The sequence below is a fragment of the Oncorhynchus tshawytscha genome, linkage group LG18, assembly GCF_018296145.1.
Source record: "Oncorhynchus tshawytscha isolate Ot180627B linkage group LG18, Otsh_v2.0, whole genome shotgun sequence".
NCBI classification, from domain to species: Eukaryota; Metazoa; Chordata; class Actinopteri; order Salmoniformes; family Salmonidae; genus Oncorhynchus; species Oncorhynchus tshawytscha.
This window is the reverse complement of record NC_056446.1, coordinates 11428895-11450458: the sequence shown is the minus strand read 5'-3', so window position 1 is coordinate 11450458 and position 21564 is coordinate 11428895. Positions and strand designations below refer to the sequence as shown.

Here is a 21564-nt window from a genome sequence, read left to right as displayed (position 1 = left end):
GGTTGGCCGTTTTATGTGTGGATTAATTTTCGGAGTAGAGGTCCTTGTGCATTTCAGGTAAAATAACAACTCAATGTTTATATCCCAGGACAAATTAGCTAGCAACAGCAAGCTAGCTAAATTGCCATACATGTTTAATGGTTTTCGACCTGTCCCCAAATTAATGTAATTGGTTCAGAGTTTGTTTTGATATTTTAACCTGCGTGTCGTGATCGCGTTTGGTGTAGGGGTACAAAATACATTTATGCACGATAAGCGCGTGCGCAGCAGTTTTAGGTTCGGTGTAAGAGCATTCCAAACCTGGATTGTACAACATTTGGCCATTATTCTTTAATCAAGCTCGGTCAAATTGGTTGTTGATCATTGCTAGACAAACATTTTCAGGTCTTGCCTAGATTTAAGTCAAAACTAACTTGGTAAGCAACTCCAGTTTAGATTTGGCCTTCTGTTTTAGGTAATTGTCCAGTTGAAAGGTGAATTCATCTCCCAGTGTCTGGTGGAAAGCAGACTGTACTAGGTTAACCTTTAGGATTTTGTCTGTGGTGGGGTTACACCTACATTTATTTAGGCTTGCCATATCAAACAGGGGTTGAATATTGATTTCAGACATTCCAGCTTTTCATTTAAGCAATATGTCAAAACAAATTCCACGTTAACATTTTGGGGTATTGTGTATAGGTCAGTGACAAAAAAATCTAAATTTAATCAATTCAAAATTCAGTCTGTAAAACAAAACGTGGAAAAAGTCAAGGTGTGAATACTTTCTAAATACACTTTTATTTGGGTCCATATGCCCTGATACCTTTTCTTGTGAGAATAACTAATTCATGGGACATGAAGAGTGATGAAGATAGCTATGATGCCTTAAATATTTAACACCTTTGTCTCCGTTTGTTCTAGAAAAATAAAGTTACTATGCCATTGCTTCTGTTCTGTGCCAAAAGGTGCATGCTCCCACCCAAGCGAAAATACACCAAGCCCGTGGTTAGCAGTTGCTGAAACCCCATATGTAGAAGCACTCTGAGAGCACGTCATTAGTTACCACAGCTACAATGTCATAAACCCCGCCCATTTCTACAATTAATTTTGTCAAACCTGACTAAATCTAACCATATGCCTAACCTAAATTTGAAATTAAGATCAAAAACTAATTTGTTTTCATTATTTAGTCCGTTTGACTTTGTGGCTGAGGTAACTAGTGACAACACTGGCATCTACAGTCAAGTAGCCGCCATTTTTCATTATCCGGACAGGAGCCTGACCTAACCTTATGCCGGGAATCGTAGTTTTTTTAAACACCCTGAAATCAGACAAAATCAGCAACGTGCACCTTGGTGAACTATCGAATGGTAAGTATTTACATGGTGTTAACTGGTGAATTCACGCGGATAGGTGACTTGTTCTGGCTGTATTTTTAAAACAATGTGGAAAGTGGTTAGCTAGCTAAGTAACGTTAAACGTTACTCCTAAGAGTCCTACTCGACATTTTGAAAATGAATTCCAGGGTTGGCTAGTTATTTTGCGCCTGGAGACCAGGCCGGCGCCAATGGAGTAGATCCACTAGCGTTGCGGAAGCGGTGAGACATTGCAGACGTGAAACGCATGACAAAGGTTAATTAACGTTTACTAGCTAAAGTTAACTTGTTATTCGCTTTAGCTAGTAACCGGTTACGTAGAACTATGGCTAGCATTGGCTACGCGGCGTGAATGTCTCGCATGGGTTGGTTAACGGGATTGCAAACACTGAAGTCTTAACATAGTTAGCTAAGTCGTTAACATTTAACGGCAACTATTTAACTAGCGTTAATTGTTTCCATGTACGTTACAGTAACGTTTTCTAACGTAGTTAAGCTGCACTGGCTGGCTTGTTTAACAATGCATTGGAAGCTAATTAAGTAGCAGACCGTAAGAGCTTCGCCAGAAAAAAATATCGTTGTGCACAAAAGCACGTGTAACGTTAACTACAGTAAGTAACTAGCTGGTTCTACTCGAATTGGTAGTCCAACAACTCAAACCAAATGTTAGTTAGCTTAACTGAATGTAGTTAATGGTAAACCAATGACTCCCAATTCAGTTAAGTATCAATATGTTCAGTATAATGCCTGGTGTCCTGACAAACTGTTCAGGCCCTATAGTTGCTAGCTAAAACAAGACCATCGACGTAACATAACTGATGGCTTTTATCATAACGTTAGCTATTTGTCTTCATTGTAGTAGTTTCGTGATTAGCATGAGCATAGGCGGGTTGATTTGTCACCTGTGCACTAAACTTACCAGGACAATGAATTGAATGCTTATTTGTATGCAATGTGGCCTGAACCTAACGTTGAATTACATTGAATTCTATGTTGGACAGAAATGAGCTTTTGAATCAGTTTCGAATGTTGAATAAAATTCTATTTTAACGTACTTTACCGGTTGGTATTTTTGCCATTAGGAATGTATAATTACATCAACTTTTCAGAGCGCTGGTAGTGCATTCAGATTCTAGAGGCTAAAGAAACGCACACCTATTTAGGCGAGGTGCTGGCTAGGGGAGTGGAACCCTTTTTAAAAATTAAGGAGAGCCTCACAATCTAGGAGCTCAGATGCAAAAATATTTATGGCTAACGTTTCGACAGACAAGCTGTCTTCATCAGGGTATAGTGACAACACTGCGGGATGACTCATATAGTGTCAAAAGACACACAGGTCTGTAATAATGACCGGGTATGGCCTGATATCATTGGTTAATTTTCATATTAAAATAGCATACAAAAAACATAAATGGATAGTGTACGATCATAGATACAATTTGGCTACATAAGCCTACAAACATTTACAATAGCATAATCACAAGAATGGCTTTCGATAAAAGTCTAAGTTGAGACCGAAGGGAGCAAGGGTCTTTAAATTAAAGATCCAAGCAGCCTTTCGTTTTAACAATAAATTGTCGAGGTCACCCCCTTTCCTAGGGAGGGTGACATGTTCGATGCCAATATAAAGTAGAGACGAAATCGAGTGGTTTTCTTCCAAAAAAGTGGGCCGCAACTGGGTAAGTCGAGCTTTTGCGCCTAGTGCTACGATGCTCCAAGATACGTACTTTTAATTTGCACTTTGTTTTACCCACATCATTTTTTACAACAAGGACAAGTTATAAGATAAATAACTGCCTAGTGGAGCATGTGATAACACCTTTGGTTGGGATCTGTTTCCCTGTTTGAAGGATCTACATTTATAAGTGCCATTACATTGAGCACAGCCATTACACTTGTAGTTTCCATCCAGTAAGGGAGCAAATACACGTTGTGCAGGGATATCTTGGGGTGGTAAATCAGAGTTTACCTGTTGATCTCTGAGGTTTCTGCCCTGTGAGAATATGGGGGCAGAATCCACATTACTGATACTATCATCAGATCTTAGAATGTGCCAATGTTTGAACGATTCCCTCAATTTGTTCAGATCACTTTGAATTAGAGGTTGACTGATTCATCGGAATGGCCGATTTTTATTTAGGGTCGATTTCAAGTTTTCATAACAATCGGAAATCGGTTTTGTTAGACACCGATTTGGCCGATGTGTTTTTTTTTTTTACACCTTTTATTTAATCTTTATTTAACTAGGCAAGTCAGTTAAGAACACATTCTTATTTTCAATGATGGCCTAGGAACGGTGGGTTAACTGTCTTGTTCAGGGGCAGAACAACAGATTTTTACCTTGTCAGCTCAGGGATTCGATCTTGCAACCTTACAGTTAACAGTGCAGCGCACTAACCACCTGCCTCTCATTGCACTCCACGAGGAGCCTGCCTGTTACGCGAAAGCAGTAAGCCAAGTTAAATTGCTAGCTAGCATTAAACTTATCTTATAAAAAAAACAATAAATCATAATCACTAGTTAACTACACATGGTTGATGATATTACTAGTTTATCTAGCGTGTCCTGCGTTGCATATAATCGATGCGGTGTGTATTCGCGAAAAAGGACTGTCCTTGCTCCAATGTGTACCTAACCATTAACACCAATGCCTTTCTTAAAACCTCTTTGGGATCGTTCGGCACGCTATCGTCCCACCTCGCCAACAGCCAGTGAAATTGCAGGGTGCCAAATTCAAAACAGAAATCTCATAATTACAAGTATTTTACACCATTTTAAAGATACACTTCTCATTAATCCAACCACAGTGTCCGATTTCAAAAAGGCTTTTCGGCGAAAGCAGAACATATCATTATGTTAGGTCAGCAAGTAGTCACAGAAAGCATTCAGCCATTTTCCAACCAAAGAGGTCACAAAAAGCAGAAACATAGATAAAATGAATCACTAACCTTTGACGATCTTCATTAGATGACACTCCCAGGACTCAATGTTACACAATATGTGTATGTTTTGTTCGATCAAGTTCATATTTTTTGTCCAAAAACCTCAGTTTACATTGGCGCCATGTTCAGAACTGCCTCCAAAACATCTGGTGACACTGCAGAGAGCCACATCAAATAACATAAATACTCATCATTAACTTTGATGAGAGATACATGTTTTTACATAGAATTAAAGATAAACTTGTTCTTAATGCAACCGCTGTGTCAGATTTCAAAGAAGCTTTACGGCAAAGCACAATATTCAATAATCTGAGAACAGCGTTCTGCCACAAAAGTAAGCCATACAGTTACCTGCCAAATTGTGGAGTCAACAAATGTCATAAATAGCATTATAAATCTTCACTTACCTTTGCTGATCTTTGTCGGAATGCACTCCCAGGACTCCCACTTCCACAAGAAATGTTTGTTTTGTTCGATTACGTCCATATTTATGTCCAAATACTTCTGTTTTGTTTGCGTGTTTAGTTCACTATTCCAAAGGCACAATGTGCAAGCGCAAAATCCAGACAAAAAGTCAAGAGTTCCATTACAGTTTGTAGAAACATGTCAAACGATGTTTACAATCAATCCTTAGGGTCTTTTTATAATAAATATTCAATAATATTCCAACCGGACATTAGCGTATTCATTACAGAGGAAAAAGAAGGAACGGTGTGACCGTGCAGTAAACAACTGATTGGCCTCAGCCTAGTCCACCTGAAACAGCTCTTATTCGACACCCTTCCACAATGGAAGCCTCAAACAACTTTCTAAAGACTGTTGACATCTGCTGGAAGCCTTGGGAAGTGCAATCTGGCCCCATAGACACAGCATATTGGATAGGCAATCACTTAAATGGAACTACAAACCTCAGATTTCCCACTTCCGGGTTGGATTTGTCTCAGGTTTTTGCCTGCCATATGAGTTCTGTTATACTCACAGACATCATTCAAACAGTTTTAGAAACTTCAGTGTTTTCTATCCAATACTACTAATAATTTTCGCATCTGGGACAGAGTAGCAGGCAGTTTACTCTGGGCACTTTATTCATCCAAGCTACTCAATACTGCCCCCCTGTCACCAAGAAGTTAAAATCAATACACAGAAGTATTTATTTTTGAAACCTGCATATTTAGCTAAAAGAAATCTAGGTTAGCAGGCAATATTAACCAGGTGAAGTTGTGTCACTTCTCTTGCGTTCATTGCATGCAGAGTCAGGGTATATGCAACAGTTTGGGCTAACTAATTTGCCAGAATTTTATGTAATTATGACATAACATTGAAGGTTGTGCAATGTAACAGGAATATTTAGACTTATGGATGCCACCCCTTAGATAAAATACGGGACTGTTCCGTATTTCACTGAAAGAATAAACGTCTTGTTTTCAAGATGATAGTTTCCGGATTCGGCCATATTAATGACCTAAGGCTCGTATTTCTGTGTGTTATTATGTTATAACTAAGTCTATGATTTTATAGAGCAGTCTGACTGAGCAATGGTAGGCACCAGCGGGCTCGTAAGCATTTATTCAAACAGCACTTTTGTGCGTTTTGCCAACAGCTCGTTGCTGTGCTTCAAGCATTGCGCTGTTTATGACTTCAAGCCCATCAACTCCTGAGATTAGGCTGGTGTAACCGATGTGAAATGGCTAGCTATTTAGCGGGGTGCGCGCTAATAGCAATTCAAACGTCACTCGCTCTGAGACTTGGAGTAATTATTCCCCTTGCTCTGCATGGGTAAGGGTAACGCTGTTTCCTGGTTCGAGCCCAGGTAGGGGCAAGGAGAGGGACGGAAGCTATACTGTGCCTATAAGAACATCCAATAGTCAAAGGTATATGAAATATAAATGGTATAGAGTGAAATAGTCCTATAAATACTAGATTAACTACAACCTAAAACCTCTTACCTTGGAATATTGAAGTCTCATGTTAAAAGGAACCACCAGCTTTCATATGTTCTCATGTTCTGAGCAAGGAACTTAAACGTTAGCTTTCTTACGTGGCACATATTGCACTTTCACTTTCTTCCCCAACACTTTGTTTTTGCATTATTTAAACCAAATTAAACGTTTCATTTTATTTGAGGATTAATTGATTTTATTGATGTATTATATTAAGTGTTCATTCAGTTGTTGTAATTGTCATTATTACAAATACATTTTAACAAATCTGCCCATTAATCGGTATCAGCTTTTTTTTGGTCCTCCAATAATCGGTATAGGTATTGGCGTTGAAAAATCATAATCGGTCAACCTCTACTTTGAATAGCGGGTAGCGGGGATTTACTATGCAATCTGACATGTATCAGATTGCATAGTAAATCTCAGATGCTCAGAACAGGAGTTAAGAAAAGCATGGAACGCCTGGTGCTGTTTTGCATCACCACTCCACAGAACAAAAATATCATCAATATACCGTTTCCAAATACTGATGTTAGGCAAGAGAACATTTTTGAGAGGGTTGAAAATAGACTGTTTTGCCATGTAACCCACATACAAATTAGCGTAGTTAGGAGCCATGGGGATCCCATAGCAGTACCATTCGTCTGAAATGAAGAAATCATTCACCTGAAAGCTTGCGCACAATATAAAAGATATATGCAGGAGATGCATGCATACTTGTCGAGCTCATTTACATGGTTCTGTGCATGCTTCAGAGATCTGAACACTACCAGAACTTTACAGAGTTGATGTAATTGTACATTCCTGTGAATATATTGTCTCACATTGCTGCCGCCAAAAGGATCAACTGCACAGACAAACTGTAAAGTACGTTAAAATATAATTGTATTAAACACTCTGGCTTGTAGAGGGAGGAAACTTTCCCGAGTCAAACACAAATTTCTGTCCGACATAATATTCAATGCAATTCAACTTTGGATTTCCAGGCAAGCAATGATGTTATGCCTGAAAGTTATCTTTTGCTTATTTGAATTGGCTAAGTGCAGTAGGTGCTTAACTGTTATTGGAACAGTCATTCAAATAATTTTACTCATCATTGCATTAAACAGATGGCGACCGATCAGACGACTGATAATGTAAATGGGAATAGTACAGAGGAACCAATAGACATAACTGAAGTGGACACAACTACAGCTGAAGTTATCCATTCAGACCATTTCCAGACTTTATTAGATGCTGGTTTACCACAGAAAGTTGCAGAAAAACTAGATGCAATTTACATAGCAGGTAAGTGCATGTTAAGCATAACCTAACTGTTTTTTGTTGTCATGTTCTTCCTTTTTAGTTTGTATTTCTATTAGAAACTTGTATTTATTTACCTTAGTAACTGTGTGTGATATATTTACAAACTAAGCTATCCCCACCATAACAAAGAACTGTGAATTTGATTCCATTGTGTTTGGGTGGAGTTAGCCATAGCAAAGCTCGCTAACACTAATTCTGCTAATAGGTTATGCATGTATAAACTACACATTGACACATTCAGCCCAAAGCGGGAGCTTTAAAATATGCTTTGTAGTTGCCAACCAAAGTTCCGCAGCATGTCTTTATTTAAGGATGGGGGTGTTGTGTTGTTGTCTTGATATGGTCTCCGGGGGGAGCAAAAGAAAAGCGTAGTGGGGGTGTTCAGATGTCTGAATTGACTTGTGCATGTACAGCTGACCTGGTTCATGCAGTAGGATTAATGCTTTGGGTGTGGGTGCTGTTAGCAAGATACTTTTCCCCTCTGATTAGCTTGTTCGTGTGCATTTCCTTGGTTTCTGTAAGCATAAATCATTATTTTATCATGTACAACTAGCCTGTCTGGTTACTATTTCTAGCAATGTTGACAATTTTGGGGGGTTTTGGTTGTCCACATGATGATCTCTATACTCAAATACTGGAGCAACTCAACATTGCTGTGATGGTTTACCGCTAAGATCTGATTGGACATAATCCCATGAGTTCTTTGTGATTTCATTTGCAAACAGTTGCTATATTTGAAATGTCACCCTTCTACAGGCTTGGTATCGCACAGTGACCTAGATGAAAGGGCTATTGAAGCATTGAAAGAATTTAACGAAGAAGGTGCTCTACGAGTCCTGCTTGAATTTAAGGAAAGTGATCTGTCGCACGTGCAAGTAAGTGGCCACTGCGTTACACTTAGTTGAGGATGATTTAATGATACGCGGGGAGTACTAAAAGCTTCAACTTTCCTTTTCAGAACAAAAGTGCCTTCCTCTGTGGAGTAATGAAGACGTATAGACAGAGGGAGAAGCAAGGAACCAAAGTTTCAGATTCCACGAAAGGACCAGATGAGGTGAAAATAAAAGTATGTCAACACCAGGAATGAAGTTTACTCTTTGTAGAGATGAAGGCATGCCTCTTCCAATATCTTGGCATAGCCAATTGTAAGAGTCTTGCTCATTTGTTGGCCGACTTGATCTTGACTTAGCTCGTCTGAGTATTATACCAATGTTACAAAAGTCTGTCAGTTTAGGCTACGCGGTCACATTTTTTGCATAGCTGATTTATTGTGGTTGTGTGAAAATCAAGCGGTGTCTGTGTGTGGTTACAGCAACATTCAATATTTTATTTTGATAATGGCAGGCTCTGCTTGATAGAACCATCTATACACTTGATGTGACAACGGGTCAGCGGAAGTATGGAGGCCCCCCCCCAGAGTCTGTGTATTCAGGTGCTCAACCCACTATTGGAACAGAGGTAAGGTCTTTATCTTTCAGCGAACAAACACTTTAGAATAAGACCATCAAATGTCGACAAATCTCTGTTTGGCCTTATGATGACGTTTGTAATTCTGGAGTGACTCTTGTTGCACTGAGAACTTACCGCTGAGATCTGACTGGGCCAAATTTTTTAAAATTCCCATAAATATTTTAAATTTCCAGAACTGACCACTTTCTTAGCTGCTCACAAATGTTTTTTCATGACCTCCCTTTGCAGATATTTGTTGGGAAAATTCCTCGAGACTTGTTTGAGGATGAGCTGGTGCCCCTCTTTGAGAAGGCGGGACCTATCTGGGATCTACGTCTAATGATGGACCCCCTGAGTGGCTTGAACAGGGGCTACGCCTTTGTCACCTTCTGCACTAAAGAGGCTGCCTCGGAGGCTGTAAACCTGGTCAGTGTCTCCCCATGCTCCCAGTTATGGTCTGTCTCTTCAGCTTTATCAGTCAGTTTGGAAGTATGAACTTTGGCATAGTCTGTGCCATGGCTGTTTCATATTTATCCTTGTCACACTCGTTGATGAGTTCCTCTTTCCCCAGTGTAATAATCATGAAATACGCCCCGGCAAACACATTGGAGTGTGTATATCTGTTGCCAATAACCGGCTGTTCGTCGGCTCCATCCCCAAGAGTAAAACGAAAGAACAGATTGTGGAGGAGTTTGCTAAAGTCACAGGTAAGAAAGATCTTTGTTGATGGGTGAGATGGGTACTTTTCATTTGATTTTGTCAACGACATGTCTTGTAGTTGTAACTAAATACATTATCACATTTTGCTCAACCTCGCTTAACTTTTTCTATTTCTAACAGAGGGTCTTAATGATGTCATACTGTACCATCAGCCAGATGACAAAAAGAAGAACAGAGGTTTTTGCTTTTTGGAATACGAGGACCATAAAACTGCTGCTCAGGCCAGACGCAGGCTAATGAGTGGCAAGGTGAAAGTGTGGGGGAACGTGGTTACTGTGGAATGGGCAGACCCCATCGAGAACCCAGATCCAGAGGTTATGGCCAAGGTAAGTGATCTGCTGACTACAAAGTGATGAAACACTGGAGAAACAATGTGTTATGTCCCAAAGGGCACCCTATTCCCTATATAGTGCACTGCTTTTGACCAGGGCCCATTGGACCGGCTCAACAGTAGTGCACTATATACACAGTGCCTTCAGAAAGTATTCATACCCCTCGACTTATTCCACATTTCGTTACAGCCTGAATTCAAAATGGATTAAATAGATTTCTCACCCATCTGCACACAATAGCCCATAATGACAAAGTGAAAACACATTTTTAGAAATGTTTGCAAATTTATTGAAAATGAAAGCCGTTATAACATTTACATATGTAGTCGCACCCATGTAAGAAACACATGTTAGAATCACCTTTGGCACAGATTTACAGCTGAGAGTTTTTCTGGGTAAGTCTCTTAAGAGCTTTGCACACATGGATTGTACAATATTTGCACATTATTCTTTTTAATATTCTTCAAGCTCTGTCAAGTTGGTTGATCATTGCTGGACAGCCATTTTCAAGTCTTGTCATAGATTTTCAAGCTGGTTTTACGTCAAAACTGTAAGCAACACTGGGGATTTTCATTTGATATATTTCTCGCTTTATAGGCTTGCAGTTGATGCTTGATCAACCTTTGATGCCTTTAATTTAACAAAATACAACCACTAGTCTTTAAGTGGGTGCAGATCACACTGATGCCTGTGTGTAACCCATGTAGTTGAAGATCTTAACACGTTACTCATTGTGCATTTCAACCCACAGGTGAAAGTTTTGTTTGTCCGAAACCTTGCGAACAGTGTTACGGAAGAAATACTTGAAAAATCCTTCGGCCAGTTTGGTAAACTGGAGCGAGTGAAAAAGCTGAAAGATTACGCCTTCGTTCATTTTGATGAGAGGGACGCTGCAGTCGAGGTACTTTATATTGAGTATATAATGAGAAAACACTGGTAAGTAAATTACATTGTGTACAGTGTAATTGTATGATGACTGTAGTTTGCCGTCATCTCTACAGGCGTTGGCTCAAATGAATGGCAAAGTTCTGGAAGGAGAGCACATTGACATAGTTTTTGCAAAGCCCCCTGATCAGAAGAGGAAGGAACGCAAAGCTCAGAGACAAGCAGCCAGAACAAACATGTAAGACATGGCTTTACAAAATATATTTTTTTGCGCTCCACTTTTCAAGGCCCAATTTTACATTGGTGCATGACTGATTCTAAAGCCTTGTTTACACTGCAGGCCCTAATGTTCAAATCTGTTTTGTTTTTCAAATCCGTTTTGGAGTACTGACTGTCAAAATGGCAAGGTACAAGTGACCAAATCAGATTTGTGGGTGTTCAGATGGCAGTTATTTGCTGACATGGCTATGCTAGTTGTCATAGTAATGATGGGTGTGTGTGCAGTGATGTAGGCTGATTTGGCTGTGCTTGTGCTTCCTATCAATCAGAAGTTGTGTAGCAAGCTAAGGTAACAACAATGCCTGCCATGGATGTTTCCCAGTTGCTTTGAAAGTTCAAATAGTGTCATAGTGTAATAACACTTAAAGCCTTTTAAAATTAGTTATTTTTGGCTAGCCACAGCAGGCAACTATCTAGCTAGGTAGCTTTTGTCTTTCTAGCACATTCACTCATTTGTTTGTAAACAATTAACAAGCTAGTTACCGACAGTTTGATCTTGTCAAACTGTCAACAGCAGCTAACAAGCAACAATATATGCCTAATAACAGTCTAAAAAAAAACATTTGGGGGCAAATATATCATATTTTACCATTCAGAAAAGTCGCATGGCCAGGAATCTGATTTGTATCTGATTTCAAACCACCTACGAAGGTGGTTTCAAATAAAAGTTTATTTGTCACATGCGCCGAATACAACGGATGTAGACCTTACAGTGAAATACTTACAGGCTCTAACCAACAGTGCAAAAAAGGTATTAGGTGAACAATAGTTATGTAAAGAAATAAAAACAACAGTAAAAAGACAGTGTAAAATAACAGTAGCGAGGCTACATACAGGCACCGGTTAGTGGGGCTGATTGAGGTAGTATGTAGATATGATTAAAGTGACTATGCATATATGATAAATAGAGTAGCGTAAAAGAGGGGTTGGCGTGGTGGGTGGCAGGACACAATGCAGATAGCCCGGTTAGCCAATGTATGGGGGGGCACTGGTTGGTCGGGCCAATTGAGGTAGTATATACATGAAGGTTTGAATTATCTGATTTCATGTGATTTTTGGCTGTTCAGACTGCAGGAAAAGTAACCGATTCTAATTGAGTCACTAAGCTGCCAGTGTGAACAAGGCTTTTGTGATCAAATCAGAACAATAAGTCCATGTGTGTTCAGTGCCTTGAACATTTTTGCCAGGTTCTGCTTGTTTCTCCCATAGGTATGATGATGATTATTACAACTACGGCCCCCCTCAGTTGCCCCCTCCCACAAGAGGCGGCCGGGGTAGGGGAGGTTATTCTTACCCACCCGACTATTATGGCTACGATGATTATGACGATTATTATGGTTATGATTATCCCAACTACCACGGGGGATACGACTATGACTATGACTACGACTACTACGGCTATGATGACTTTCAGGCTCCCGCTAGAGGAAGAGGTGGCAGAGGTGCACGGGGGGCATCCCCAGCCAGAGGTAGGCCAGGCGCTCCCAGGGGAAGAGGTGGCTTTTCCCCACGTGGTGGTCCAGGATCAAGCAGAGGAGGTGTGCAACAGAGAGGCCGCGGCGGGGTACGTGGTGTGAGGGGTGACCACAGTGGAAATGTAGGAGGAAAGCGCAAAGCTGATGGGTACAATCAGCCAGATTCCAAGCGGTGCCAAACCAATAATCAGAACTGGGGCTCTCAACCCATTGCTCAGCAACCGCTCCAAGGTGGTGATCATTCTGGTAACTATGGTTACAAATCTGACAACCAGGAGTTTTATCAGGATTATTTTGGGCAACAGTGGAAGTAGAACATTAGGGCTTTAATTCCAAATCCTTTTTTAGACTTGCTCTGATTGGCCTTAAATCCATATGGTTGCCTCACTTTTTTTTCCAATTTGGTGACATCTGGCAAGATTTCTTGTATATATTTTAATAATCTGCTTGTACTTGAACAGTAGTCACACTTCCAACTGTTTTTGACTAACTGGTTTTTATTTTTTCAAAGTTGATTAATGCGATTTCCATAATCAGGTTTAAAGATTTAAAAATGTGCAATCATGTGATCCAGCTATTTTATTTGGCTGTAGTTTTATATATGTTTTAGTGATTCCATGTTTTAAGTAGCTAACAGCAACTAAACTTATGTCTCCTAAACATGTACCTACTTAAAACAAATGAAACCACAATTTGTATGTTACAGAAGATAATGCTAGGAAATGGCGTGTCTTGTAAAAAAGAAGAGAAAAAAAAGACTAGTCCTATTTATTGGGCTTTACATTTTGGCTTGTATTTTTTTTGCTATTTGTCTGCTTTAATAAACATACACGCAGAAGTGTACAAAACCTCATTGTGTTTCAAATTCATGTTTCGGAAAATTCTCTCATCAAATTGCCTTCAAATTTAAGGCTCCTTGCGGAAGAAAATAACTAAAGGTTTGCCTATGTTTGCCACATGCAGCAACTTCACTTTTGCATGCCATAAAAAAATGTTATCACTTATTTCAATAGTCGGCATATTCCACAATTCAAGTGATACGTATGTGTAGAGACATACTCCATTTGAGTTTTTTAATTCGAGACCATATCTCGAACATTCTCAATTTAGATTTCACAATTTCGTAGCCCAAATTAAATGGATTCCCGTTTTTAAAGAAACGTCATGAATAGTGGAGTCTTTCTCCGATGGCCAGTTCAAATGTATCCCTTTGGCTATTAAGGAATTAGTCTTTGAAGATGTTCTTGTCCCCTAAGGCTCTATATAGTCATTGGTAGCCTTAACACGGATCTTACGTGTTTCTCAATCAAATTAAGCAACGATGGGAATAATTGGCATGCATCAACTGTCTGTACGTAGTGCTTGTAGTTTGGACATAACCACCAATCTTTCCATATCCCAACCACTTGACTCTGGTTACCTTTTAAAATAACACAGCAAGGCCACTGTTCTGCTCTACCTCTTCCTGACGGCATAGCCTTGTTGCATGTGAAATTGAAGGGTGTAGAGGTCTTGGTGAATGTCTAGAAACCCCTTTGCTTTTTCCTTACTCAAGTTAATTTGCTTGTCTTTAATGTGCATTGGACTGTGTTCTGTAGTTACTTGTGGGTAGCTAGCTGGATGTTATGTGGTCATCTGTTGTGATCTATCTTCTAATTGCGTCCTTTTGTTACCTGACTAGCAGGGAAAAGTGGTCGAGGCCGGTCCTGACCTGTCACTATGAAGACTGACCTGCTATGTGGGGTTATACTGGAAGCTGCCAATTGAAGTGATGGTAAGGTCAACTCAATGGTCCAATGATATTCCAACTTTACAGGAGCATATCTGCCAGATTAGAAGATAATCAAAAGGGCAAACTCAAGACACTTGTTGCTTGGACTTTTTAGACCGTTGCTGCAAATAGAGTTTTCACACCTCTGAAAACCTCTCAAAGCTAACGATCCAGATCATATTCTGCACATGTTATTTTATGCACACTTTGTAGCTGCTGCTCACACTCCCCTCCCGTTTTTCTTTTTACTCACCCTCTTCTGGACCATGCTGATGTAGCCTATGACTTTCTCATATTTCTGAACAGCTGAAATAACCCCAAAGTGATTTGATCTAACGTTCCCCCAAAATATATTAAGGCTATTACAACCATTGTCTGTTGTAACGGATATTGCAGTTGCACAAGCAGGAAGCAGTCCTTACACATTCATTCCATTGGAGAAAAAACAGTCAGGTTTTTGTGTGAAGTAGGCTAATGCTTTATAGTCATATCGTAGCCACTAGCCAGAGTTCCTGGGGGGGGGGAAGAACACTACTACTTTGACTGCCTGTCTGCCTCCTGCTTAGCCAATGCTTGTGATGAGAAAATAACATTAAATCGCTAATTAGACTGCGTCTTTGTCTTGCTTGTGCTTTGGGGCAAAAGATTATCTGCGTTTCAACCACACCCAGACCCTACTACCTACTATTTTGCTTTTCAATGACAATGCAAGTACCGCACGAGTAAGCGTCCTAGCTGTTCCAACTCTGGACAGGTGAGCATGTATTTTAACCCGTTAACCAGTGTCTGACAATGGGCGAGTGTTTTGCATCGCCCGGCGTGCTATTATTGCTTGTGTCGTTTTGTTCAACTACTGCTTAGACTGCCTACTATGTCATAATCTTCATAGTATGCTGCCATATTGATGATTGCTGGAAAAAATAACTAGCCAATGTTTGCGATGAGAAAATAACATTAAATCACTATTTTGACTGCCTGTGTGTCTTGCTCGTGTTTGATATTCTTGCCTAAGTAGCTGCATGTTAACTCAGCTGCTAAAAAGAACATGGACTCGCTAGACTGCTTATGTTTGCAACAGACAACTGTTCCAACCGACACAGTTTGTACAAAGCATGATGGCTGCATGTAACACCCCTCCTGAAAATAATTACATTAAGTCACGCTTGAGGCATGGAAAGCATAGTTTGAACATGTTGACCATGTCTTAAGCATAGACTAAAAAAAACATATATGTATATAGTGTAGGCTACAACATTAAGTGGAAGCAGCAGTGGAACACTGAGCAGACACTACTGTGGGCAGCAAGATATGTTAAAAAAAAAAAATACTGCACATGTGCAGAAAGCTCATTATCCACGGCAAGTGTGGTTCCAGAAAATCCAAAACCACAGTCATGCCATTGTTATTATAAGCTTGCCACCTCCCCCATGTCTCCAAAGAATATGCCATTTTAAAATTACTATTGAAGATGTTGAGTTCCCAGTGGAATGTTCATCCCGAAATGTAGTTATGCCTTTTGCACTTTGTCTAAGTTTGAAGTGGCTCAGGGGAGCTTGACACCAATGTATATTTTGATGCATAATGCAGCTTTACGATGGAATAGACCTGTTTTGATTTTGATTGGTTTTAATATGTTTAGGAGGGTTTTTAGGTTTAACCAACTGGCATAATGGTCAGGCATTCCAGGAAAGTGGTTATTTTCAGAACTTGTCTTTAAAGGGTTGGTTAAATTACCTCAGTACAGAGGATAAAACTGCCCTGTCTACTGTAAGTATGGAAACGTAATTGATGAAAGCAGGGTTTGTTCCATGTAGTTTGTTTTTTATAGGATGCTGCATGCTGTTATTCTAACACTGCCCACGGTCAAGCTGAGCATGTTAAATAATCTCATATAATGAGAGAATGAAGGAACAAACCTTGCTTTCATATGGTTTGAACTGCATTGGCTATGTGCTTATTCATAATGTAGTTACAGGTTGTATAATAGTTTAGGAAAATGGTACTTGTAAAAGCTTGAAGGAAAGACTTGCTTTTTTAGAAGCATTGCAGTGTCCCTTTTTCTTTCTGGGATAGTATAGTAAGTATTTTGTATATGATCCATTCCTTTTGGTTGCCGCTGGGTTTTCAGGCAACCCATTTGGAAGGTTGCATACACATTTAAGTTTGAGAGACATCAGTCTACTTTGTGTACATACATTTGCCTAATCATGATGTACAACATGAATGTCGATCCGACATCTATGAGCTGCCTTTTCGTCACATGTGACAAGTGTCTTGAATCTGCATCATGTTGAGCATGTAATTTAGTATCGGAGTTAGCTGGATATGACTTGGTATATCCAGTTCAAATGGGATACTGCAGCTTAAATAAAATAAAAATATGTATTTCCTGGATCGCATAAAGGAGACAACTTAATCAGGTTTTGTACACAGTTGACTCTGAAAAGCTGTTACGTTTAAACAGTTGGTGGCTAACATTTGTTTTTGCATTCTTGCAAATAAATTGTTTTATACTGTAAAGTGAGGCGCGTGTAACTTATTTTTAAAATAAAGTAATTGATTTTCATCACGGTCTTACAATATAAAAATATATTTGATCAATTTATGATTATTCGTCCAACATGGTTGTAAACATTTAAATGTAGATGTTATGGAATAACGCAAACTATTCAACATTCTGCTTTGTGCACCACACTTTGGTATGGAATTTACGGCAATGGTATGAATGTAATTTCACTAAAGTTCGTGTTACTTTCAAACATACTATTTCGTTTAGGAAATGAAATAGTTTATGATTATGAATAACAAGCAATTACCAGTTGAGACTACAGTACTAAAGATTTTCCAGTAACTTCGCCTATCCCTCCCGCTCTGGTCTACTGGCACTTCCTGTGGTGAGGATTAGAACCGGAAGTGACGACCATCGGATTAAGGAAACTCGATCTGTCAAGGAAATCACAATACTTTCTGAAATGGGAAATAAAAGTGCTAAACATAATTAAAAGGAAGATCTATCGTTGAAGAAATTAGAAAACAATGTGAAACCTGAACAAAATTATGACATGGTTCGCTGTTTGAAGTACTAATTGATGGGATTATATTGTGTATTAGTAAGTAGCTAAAGTCGCGAGCCTTCCTTGTTAACTTTAGCATACGCATCAAACGTTATATAACGTTAGAGCTAGCTAGTACATTTTTAGTTGGTGTTATTGATCACTTATTTAGGGTGTCCATCTAGCTTTTTAATGTTTACTTCAACAGACCCCATTGTAAAATGGAACGCATTCGAGTTTATTTGGAGAATCTGAAGCAAGGACTGCAAATTGATGTCCTGAGGGAAGTTGGACGTCAATATCCTGTCTTTTGCTTTCTGCTGGTTTTCATGCTTTCATCAACTATACTTCTTAATAGGTAGGTTTTGTGGACATACAATGGATATTTGTTCATGTGGGATGTTAAATGTCATTTGAAGTACCTGTAGTTAAAGTTCTCTTGCTCATTCTGGAGTGTCAGGAAAAGTTAGTTCAGCACACTGTCTAAACTCATAATTTCATTATTTATTTTTTAGTTCCGGTATTAATAACCAGACGTCTAGCTATATGTGTCTGACCAGGTTTTTCTTCCAGGTATCTCCACATTTTGATGGTGTTTTGGTCCTTCCTGGCTGGAGTGATTACATTCTATTGCTCCCTCGGCACAGAATCCCTCCTGCCCAACATCCTCTTCACCATGAAGCCCAAGAACAAAGTAAGTTGAATGTTAAATACACAAATACCAGTAGTTGGGGGCAATGCAGTGTCACTCCAGTGGTGAAGTGACTCAGTTGCTTAACTTTTCTAATGGGTCAGTTCCCATTTGTCAGCGGGATATCCAAAAGTAAGTTTTGTAGCTTTAGGATCTCCCTCTATTTCTACAGCAGCAGGAGCAACAGGAGCTGTTTCCATTGGGACACAGCTGTGCAGTGTGTGGGAAAGTAAAGTGCAAACGTCACAGGTATGTCAGCACACTAGTAATGTTGAGGTTGACTCAACCTGCAGTCCCTGCATGTTAAGGGTCATTAAATATTGTGTAAGTAAAGGGTGGGTCGCGGCCAGGTTTTATAAAGAGAAAAAAACGCATAATTTATCATGTATAATTATTGTACAATTCATCTCTTTCGGCTACATTGAGGTTTGCTACATTGATGTTTTTCTTGATTTATTTTTATTTGGTGTTAGGCCCAAAAGCCAAATACACTCCAAATGCTTTTGGGAACTTGGGCAGAAAAGTTAATGTTGATCCACTGAGGCAAAGAGGACTTTGTCACAGTTTAATTCAATAATGAAAGCTGCAAAATGGAGAGTTGAAAATAAAGAGAAGGGTGCGTCAGAACAATAGCCTAATGTTTTGGACAGTCACAAGGCCGGGTCATCAAATATGGCACATGAAAGGAACTGTACTGTTCAGATGGGTTGCAAATACATACACAACACTGTGTAAACTAAAGAACAACTGCAAACCCACCTAGCAATCTCCATCAAAGTTGGAATCATGTAGTAACCCAAAAAGTGTTAAAACAAATTAAAATATATTTGAGATTCTTCAAAGTAGCCACCCTTTGCCTTGATGACAGCTTTGCACACTCTTGGTATTCTCTCAACCAGCTTCACCTGTAATGCTTTTCAAACCGTCTTGAAGGAGTTGCCACATATGCTGAGTAATTCTTGGCTGCTTTTCCGTCATTCTGCATTCCAACTCATCCCAAATCATCTCAATTGGGTTTAGGTCGGGTGATTGTGGAGGCCAGGTCATCTGATGCAACACTCCATCCCTCTCCTTCTTGGTCAAATTGCCTGTATAAAGCCTGGAGGTGTGTTGGGTCATTGTCCTGTTGAAAAACAAATTATAGTCCCACTAAGCGCAAACCAGATGGGATGGCGTATTGCTGCAGAATGCTTTTACATGCTGGTTAAGTGTGACCTGAATTCTAAATAAATCAGTGTCTCCACTAAAGCACCCTGACACCATTACACCTTCTCCATGCTTCACGGTGGGAACCACACATCTGGAGATCATCCATTCACCTACTCTGTGTCTCACAAAGACACGGCGGTTGGAACCAAAAATCTCTAATGTGGACTCATCAGACCAAAGGACAGATTTCCACCGGTCTAATGTCCATTACTCGTGTTTCTTGGTGACCTTTAGTAGTGGTTTCTTTGCAGCAATTTGACCATGAAGGCCTGATTCACACAGTCTCCTCTGATAAGTTGATGTGTCTGTTACTTGAACTCTGAAGCATTTATTTGGGCTGGTAACTCTAATGAACTTATCCTCTGCAGCAGAGGTAACTCTGGGACTTCCTTTCCTGTGGCGGTCCTTATGAGAGCCAGTTTCCTCATAGCGCTTGATGATTTTTGTGACTGCACTTGAACATTTCCGCTTTGACTGACGTTCATGTCTTAAACTAATGATGGACTGTTGTTTTTCATTGCTTATTTGAGCTTTTCTTGACATAATTTGGACTTAGTCTTTTACCAAAGAGGGCTATCTTCTGTATACCACCCCATACCTTGTCACAACACAACTGATTGGCTCAAATGCATTAAGAAGAAAATCAATTCCACAAATGTAATTTTAAGAAGACACACCTGTTAATTGAAATGTATTCAAGGTGACTACCTCATGAAGCTGGTTGAGAGAATGCCAAGAATGTGCATAGCTGTCAAGGCAAAGGGTGTCTCTTTGAAGGATCTCATATATACAATATATATTTTGGTTACTACATGATTCCATATCTTATTTCATAGTTTTGATGTATTCACTATTATTCTACAATGTAGAAAATAGTAAAAATAAAAAGGGTTTTCTTAAACTTTTGACCGGTAGTGTATATTGTCGATTCCCATCGGTCTGCCACTTGCCTCTTTCTTTCTTGTTTGCCAACAGTACTTGATCGCTAACTTCTATGGTGGCCCCTTGATCTTTCTGTTATAAAATCTGTTTTTTGGTTCTGTTCTTTTGCAACATGTTCCAGTGCTATCACCATAGCATCCTTCAGATCCTTGAAGAGTGACACCACATACTCGTCGGAACTGGTAACAGCTGGATTGTTCAGTGTTTCTGAAAAGCACATTTACTGGCAGACGAGGGATCCTTCCATACAACAGGTAGAAGGGGGCTTACCCTGTCTTCTCATGGGTGGTGCAATTGTACATGAACGCCAATGTTTGCAGGTGCCTCGGCCTGTCTTGCTTGGTGCTAGAGCTTGGATCATGCTGCCAAGTGTCCGATTGAAACATTCCACGCTGCCATTCCCCATCAAGTGATACGGTGTTGTGTGTGACTTCCTCACACCAGAGACTCTCAGTAACTCGCTGATCAACTGTCTCTCGAAACTTGCTCCTCGGTCACTATGAATTCTCTCAGGAAATCCATACACACAGAAGTATCGGTCCCACAGGATTCTTGCCACCTGCTTAGCTGATTGGTCTCTGCAGGGAAAGGCTTGAGCCATTCTTGTAAAGTGATCTGTTGTCACTAGTATGTCAATGAACTTGTTGTTTGATCATTCAGCAGACCAGAAATTGATACAAACCAGTTGTAGCGGCCCCGTCAAGGTGATATTTTCCAGTGGAGCCCTGCCCTCGGGCTCAACTGTCTTGCTGATGATGCAACAGTGGCAACCACGGACATAATCCCTAACATCTCTGTCAAGGTGCAGCCAGAATAATCCCTGTCTAGCTAAGGCAATTGAACTGACCCTGATGACCTGCATGATCATGAACACCCTTCAGGACTTTTGCTTTGAGAGACTCAGGAACTACGTACTGGAACCACTTTGTCTTTGATATCTGATCTTGTGAGACTCTGTGCAGTATGTCACTACTGACAACAAGCTTCTCCCAGCTCTTCAAGTATCTGATGGCTGTAACTGTTTCTCTTGCTCTTTCCCTTTTTGAAGGCCTGCGTTGTCTCTCCACATAGAATAGCACACGAGAAATGGTCCTCTCGTTGAGTTGCTCATCACAAAGCTCCTTCTCAGAGTAGGCAGGTAAGGTGTCTTGACCAGGAGATATCAGTTGCGGTAAATGATGCACGTGTTCTAGCTCCTGTTTCCTAGTTGTCATGT

At 39.9% G+C, this 21564-nt stretch overlaps 2 protein-coding genes across 13 annotated transcripts in view; both read left to right on the top strand.

The window, feature by feature from the left end:
• Nucleotides 1-18194, top strand: LOC112217490 (heterogeneous nuclear ribonucleoprotein Q). Of its 11 annotated transcripts, none has more exons than XR_002948474.2 (13): nucleotides 1474-1611; nucleotides 7347-7524; nucleotides 8299-8417; nucleotides 8501-8608; nucleotides 8887-9000; nucleotides 9241-9417; nucleotides 9563-9698; nucleotides 9832-10037; nucleotides 10795-10944; nucleotides 11045-11166; nucleotides 12417-12771; nucleotides 14364-14456; nucleotides 18080-18194. XR_002948474.2 is itself a non-coding variant. In XM_024377811.2 (12 exons), the coding sequence occupies exons 1-12, from the start codon at nucleotides 1603-1605 to the stop codon at nucleotides 14403-14405; spliced, it is 1713 nt and encodes a 570-aa protein (XP_024233579.1). In that variant the 5' UTR covers nucleotides 1475-1602; the 3' UTR covers nucleotides 14406-15555. The 11 variants fall into 11 exon arrangements, 8 of the variants coding, with proteins under 8 accessions (XP_024233574.1, XP_024233572.1, XP_024233573.1 ...); XR_006079260.1 differs by lacking the exon at nucleotides 18080-18194 and adding an exon at nucleotides 17715-17853 and having other exon boundaries at nucleotides 1475-1611; nucleotides 14367-14456; XR_002948473.2 differs by lacking the exon at nucleotides 18080-18194 and adding an exon at nucleotides 17715-17853 and having other exon boundaries at nucleotides 1475-1611.
• snx14 (sorting nexin 14) overlaps nucleotides 17728-21564 on the top strand; it is a 27094-nt gene continuing 23257 nt past the window's right edge. For both annotated transcript variants that reach the window (XM_024377801.2, XM_024377800.2), the window contains exons 1-3: nucleotides 17728-17864; nucleotides 18080-18200; nucleotides 18370-18446. In XM_024377801.2, the coding sequence (XP_024233569.1) occupies nucleotides 17728-17864; nucleotides 18080-18200; nucleotides 18370-18446 (335 nt within the window). The remainder of the gene's footprint in view (nucleotides 17865-18079; nucleotides 18201-18369; nucleotides 18447-21564) is intronic.